Genomic DNA, 6,000 nt, shown 5'->3' with positions numbered 1-6,000 from the left:
ACCCAACAGTCCCATTGTGTCTGTAGGTCCTGTAGGAGCGTTTCAATCAATTTGTTAAATTACCTAATCAAAGGCAATAAATAGTGTAGCTTAGCTCGAGTCTCCTTTCTTCTCATTTTGTCATTCATTGGTTTGTTTTTTGCGCGTGTGTATGTGTGTGTCTTTGCTTTTGGCATCAACAGTTTTTTCCCCCAAAACAAATCGGTACGACTTTCCTTACCTAACTCACCCTCCTTACCAGCTTCGCAATTTCACTCTCACCTCGATGCCATTTGATCAATTTGTGTGTGCGCCATAGTTTTCGTTTGTTTGCTTTTTTCGTGTTCGTGTTCGGTCTTGTAGCTCCTTACGAAAAAATTAAAATGAGATCACAGTGTTCTAGAGATATAAGGGAGAGGGAGGGAGAGGGAGGGGGGCTTAAGAGACCGGAGCAAGGGCTTTAAGCGGGTGTGTCCCGCATCCCGATTAATGGTTCGATGGATAATGCCATTGCGTCGTCGCGCGCTTTAGCGGACGAACCGTTAGGGCGTCTACTGTAAACACCAATGTAAAAATCGTCCCACGAAAATACAGCCAAGGACAGGGTTTGAGTGCCGACGCAGTGAGGTGGTAACATCGAGTACGCATGCACGGAGTGCTAGTGTGTGTGTTCCGGAAGGTGTGAAATTCAAGTTCAATTCGAGTGTTGTGCGCTGGTTGGAGAAAAGATGTAACCTTTGTGCCTGAGTGTGTGTAAGATGTAAATCGTTCGGTGCAGAATTGCGTAAAAATTGCGTTGCAGAACTCGAATCCTAACCAGCCATAGACGAGAGCCTCTGACTTGGGTGTCTATAGCCGACTCTGAACCGCCGATCCTGCTGATGTGCGGTTATATTGTAACGATAAACTTGATATCTCATAGTTATACTGTACGTGTTTGTCTCTGGGGCTTTAACGTTGTGTGAAGCGCGCATTCTGGGTAAAGGTGTGGGATTTTCTTCTCACTGGAGGTACCAGGTTTGAGCTGTTGTCGCGTTGTCCTCTCAGGATCTGTAGCTATCTGTCTACTTCATCAGCAGAACGATCACCAGAGGAGGTCGCTCGGTGGTGGTGCTGGTAACGGTGGCGTTCGATACTTGCGTTCCCTCGGTTGGTAGCCGCACCAAGCTAGAGGTCAGGTTGACGCTCGTGCTGCTGCTGACCACTGACCGCTGCACGTTGGAAGTTGAACCCGAGCGGCTGTTTTCACCCACGTCCAGGACCTCATCCTCTTCCTCGTCGTCGTCGTTGTCGTCGTCGTCGTCGGTGTCAGCCCCTGCGGCAACCTCGGCGGGGGCGTCGTCTTGGGCGGTGCTCTCTTCATTGATGTAGCCCATGAAGGGATCGTCGTGGACCAGCTCGATCTGCGGATCGTTCAGTCGCATAACGTCGATCGACGAAAGCTCGGTCTACAAGCTGCTAGCCGCCGGGTTCGAGGAGGACGACACGATCGGGATGCCGGTGAGGTCGTCGTGTCCCAGCAGGTGGTGGCCGTGCAGTCCCGGGTGGCCCGCATGGTGACCGTGCTGCTGCTGCTGCTGCTGGTGGTGTTGCTGATGATGATGCTGCTGCTGCTGCTGCTGCTGTTGCTGCTGCTGCTGATGATGTGCGTGGTGTGCGGAGGACGAGGTGCTGGTACTGTTGTTGCCACTTCCGCTGGCGTTCTTCTCCTTCTTGATACGCTGCTTGAGGTGCACCTTGGCGTGGCGCTTCTTCTCGTCCGAGCGGGCGAACTTCCGGCCGCAGATGTCGCACGAGAACGGCTTCTCGCCGGTGTGCGTGCGGATGTGCGTGGTGAGGTGGTCGGACCGGCTGAACGAGCGCATGCAGATCCGACACTGGAACGGCTTCTGGCCGGTGTGGATCCGGATGTGGCGCGTCAGCTCGTCCGAGCGCGAGAACCGCCGGTCGCAGTTCTCCACCGGGCACGCGTACGGCCGCTCGTGGACGGGCGTCTTGCTCGGCCGGTTCGGGTACTTGCGCGGCTTCACCGGGACCAGCTTCAGCGGCATCGTGCTCTGCTGGTAGACCTGCGACAGGATCTCGTGCCCCTTGCTCGTCGCCTGGTTGTACTCGGCCAGCTGGACGGCGTACTGCGCCTGCGTGAGTCCACCGAGCTGGCTCGAGTCGGAGGTGCACGGGTTCGGGGTGGAGTACGGTTCCTGCTTGGGGATGATCGGCCCAACCGAGACGGGCGTCGACGAGGGGCCGGGCAGCACGACGGAGCCATGCTGGGGGCTGCCGACGTACGGGTCGACCGGCGAGTCCAGCCACTGGTACTTCTGGCTCTGACCCATCGCACTCAGGGCACCCCCCGCACCCCGCCCATACCCGTGCATCTCCTGGCCACCCGAAGGGCCCTGCATGTCGAGCGAGCCGACGCAGCTGTTGTAGCTCGGTGGCTGCTGCTTCAGGATGATGCTCGCGCAGTCCATGTTCAGCCCGAGCAGTTCGCTCCCGTGGCCCCGCTCGTCCCCACCGTAGTGGCCGTGCCCTCCCGTGTGCTGGTGTTGGTGCTGCTGCTGCTGCTGCTGGCCCGGCGACGTGGCCGAGACACCGCCCTGCGCCGCGCTGGTCGCTTGCGGACCGAGCAGACCGAACATGGGCGCCTGGAAGAGGCTTTTGTCGGGACTCGGGAGACCCCAGCTAGCCGGACCGAGCCCGGCCGTGGGCGACATCTGACCCGAGGGCATCACACCGCTCGCCTGCAGCCCCATCCCGGGACTGCCGCTCGTCGTGAAGATGCCTCGGTAGGAGATCTTGTTCTCGATTGCGTCCGCCTGCGACTGGACACCGTCACCGTGCTGGAGATCGCCGCCACCCGTAACGTTGGCCAGCCCGGCCACCCGGATCTGTCCGTGGAGCGACTGCTGCTGTTGCTGTTGCTGATGTTGCTGTTGCTGCTGCTGCTGTTGATGTTGCTGCTGTTGCTGCTGCTGCTGTCGCTGCTGTTGCTGTGAGCCGGAGGATGGGTACATCGTGTTGGTGCTGCTGGTATTACTAGCCTCTTCCTCGTTGACGATCGATTGCGGTGTGCTGCGTTCCTGCTTGGTTGGGCTGCACAGGCTAACGCAAGGGCTGGACACGGTTTGCGGTTCCAGCGAGAGATCGTCCGATTCGATCGATCCTGTGATCGTGAGATGGAAAGAAGAAACAAGTAGGTTTTATTTTAGACTATTTCAAAAAGAAAACAATCAGATCGTCGAAGCTGATATCACTAGGCTTAAAAAAGAAGCTTCATTCTAGGCAAACAAATCGCTCACATCAGAACGGAAGTGGCGAGCATTCCTGACCAAATCCAACAAGCCACGACCTTTTGCCAATATCAAATCCCGTTAATTAAGACAAACTACCACCGATGAATCGAGTAACCCTTACCCTCCGAAATGTTGCAATCGATCGCATAACAGCAATAGTTAAAAAATCCTCACGTTCGAAACGACTTCAACTCCCATCCGCATTAAACTGTCGCTTCGAACCGAACGGTGACGTATGGAATTGGATCGCTTATGCTTGGGGGGGATCAACAACAACGATCAAGGTTCACAATCACAATCTTTCCCCCAACCCCCCAGTCACCACACGGACGATCGCATTTTTTCTCGTGTTTATCGGCGTGTTTATTTTTCTCTCGCCCGCGGACCACGCGCACGCTTCATCGTTTTCTCCTGCGGTTCTTATGCTGTTTCGATACCCTTTTTTTGTGGTATAATGGCTTGCATAAATTAACCATAAATTTTAATCGCACCCGCGATCGTTATTGGTATGATTTTCTCTCTCCTTCCCTCGAGTGAGTGAGGGAATTTTCCACTTCTCGCTCTAACCTTCCCGTGTGCTTTTATGCTTTGCGGGATGCCTTTGTTTTCGGGGGTTTTTCAGTTTTCCTATCGTTCCGATGCCAGCGGACAAGTTTATTGAAAGTTGTTCTCCTATATTTTTTTCGATCAGTCTGTTTGAAACATGTTTCTTATGGTCCATTTTTCGGAAATACTTTGCATGCTCTTTTCTGTCAAACTCTGGGCTTGCACCAGGTGTAAGATCAAGCAAGAAAGGATTGATACAAAATATTTTTCATTTGACTTTGCCGAAGCAAAACTAATTACAGCCCTGCGTTTGATGAAACGAAGGAAACAAAAAACCCTACGCGGTTGATCATCACGTGCCACAAATGATTACCGTGTCCCCCCATCATGATGTTTCTCTTCTCGTTCGGACCTGCTCCAGAGGAAGACGGTTGTTAACGAAGGTTTCATCAGACGAGATGGGATAATTTTATGGTCATATATACGTTTTCGGTAGCAAATTTCGCACATCACCAGCCGTGGCGCGGTTTTGGGAACCGGGCGGGTTTTTTGGGGGCAGGTAGGAAAAAAAACAAAACCCATTTGTGGCTTCGGAGCCGCCTTGTTGCCCGCTACTGTATTAACATAAATCAGATGGAATTGCTAATTAAAGCCGGAGGGTTCTAATTAGTTTCGATGCGGTTTCCCCCCATCAGCGCTCCATTCTTGATTTCAAGTTGGATCGTTTTAGTTTGATTTTATTTTTTCAAAACTTGCACCTTTTCTTCGCGCTCTTCTGAGATGCAGCATCATCAGCAGTGTTGATGTAGAACGAAAGAAATGTTGCTGAAGATTGCGATAAATCTGTTCTTCTTGGGAGCATACAAATTAAACCGTGTGTTTAATGTGCCTTAACAGTGCATAGAGGGCCTGGCAAACGGCAAGCTGATCCAGTTGTGAGATCCATCCATAACCATCCGGTTGATCCGCAGCGAGCCTCAATCCTCGCCTCACCTCGATCGACCGCAATCTGGCCCGGCCGTAATCACCGTCCATTGCACCACGGAGCCTCCGTTTTAATTTATGCTGATAGCGTAATTTATGTTTTCAATACTTGCACTCGGTCGATCGATCGATTGAAGAGGGCCTCGTTTTATGCGCCTGTTATGTGCCATGGGCCAGACCTCGGCAGCCGCGGGTGGTAGATATCCCGTCGATCGAGAGTCGTCGAAATGAGGCCGGGGCGAATGCAGTCGAAGGCTTTAAGCCAAGTGGGCCTCCAATAAGTCAACATTGTGATGATGATGATGTCGATTTAGTACACGCATGCACGCACACGCACCTCGACGCTCTCGGGGCCCGGCACACCCGAAACCCGACCGGAAACGGTGATTATCGTTTCGTGGGATACCCCGAAAAAAAAAGAACCTCGTTGGTGATCACCTTTGAACCCTTCGTGAGCCATCGGTTCGTATCTTGCATCTTGCCCTGTGCGCGTGCTGTTTCTCTTCACAAGTCCCCGGTGATCTGGGCCCTCTCGTTAGGAGCCGGGGAAGGTGTGATCGCTGCGCGCCACAAGCGGGAGAGACACACATTCCCGCGGACGACTGTTGGATAGCATTAGTGTCAAATCTGTGGCGTGCTTAGCTCCGCTGACATGCTCATCGCCCATCGGCCCTGTCAGAGGCGTTTGGTTTTGATGGGTTTGATCTGTGGGACCTTTTGGAGCAGAAATGGGCGATTAGAGGCTTAGCTCGTGTCGAGCGTACTTCAGCGCGCGGCCAGGGATGGTTAGAACGAGGGATACCTTCGGTGTCGTAAAATCTTATGGACGCCATTCTTTGATATATTTTTTTGTTCGATGATTTCCTCGTTAATTCTCAAAGCATGAAGAATGATAATTTTGTCCTATTTATATTTTTCTAATCATTTATTTTAAAGGGACAGTTGAACACGCGTTCTTTTTACATTTCTTTCAATTTTTACAAGCAAAAGAATTTTCCAATTTTCATATTGATCATTTCAAGCATTCACTAGAGAATGAATTATGGCAACATAGGCATCATCTGTGATCTTATTAATTCACGTTGACCGTTATTATGCGCCAGCGTTCCACAACCGATAGCAGGGCGATCCGACATAAATGCTGATTTATGCTGCCATCCTCAAATGTCGCATCAGTTCGCAGCAAAAAAAAAAG

At 52.2% G+C, this 6,000-nt stretch overlaps 1 protein-coding gene across 1 annotated transcript in view; it reads right to left on the bottom strand.

Annotated features, from left to right (window-relative positions):
- Nucleotides 1-1,427: 1,427 nt before the first annotated feature.
- LOC131272806 (protein grainyhead) overlaps nt 1,428-6,000 on the bottom strand; it is a 68,804-nt gene continuing 64,231 nt past the window's right edge. Inside the window, exons 4-5 of the mRNA XM_058274666.1 lie at nt 2,865-3,145; nt 1,428-2,777 (exon numbers count right to left, since the gene is read on the bottom strand). Coding sequence (XP_058130649.1) covers nt 1,428-2,777; nt 2,865-3,145 — 1,631 coding nt within the window. The remainder of the gene's footprint in view (nt 2,778-2,864; nt 3,146-6,000) is intronic.

The sequence above is a fragment of the Anopheles coustani genome, chromosome 3 (genome assembly GCF_943734705.1).
Source record: "Anopheles coustani chromosome 3, idAnoCousDA_361_x.2, whole genome shotgun sequence".
Taxonomy (NCBI): Eukaryota; Metazoa; Arthropoda; class Insecta; order Diptera; family Culicidae; genus Anopheles; species Anopheles coustani.
This window is presented reverse-complemented; position numbering and strand designations above follow the sequence as displayed.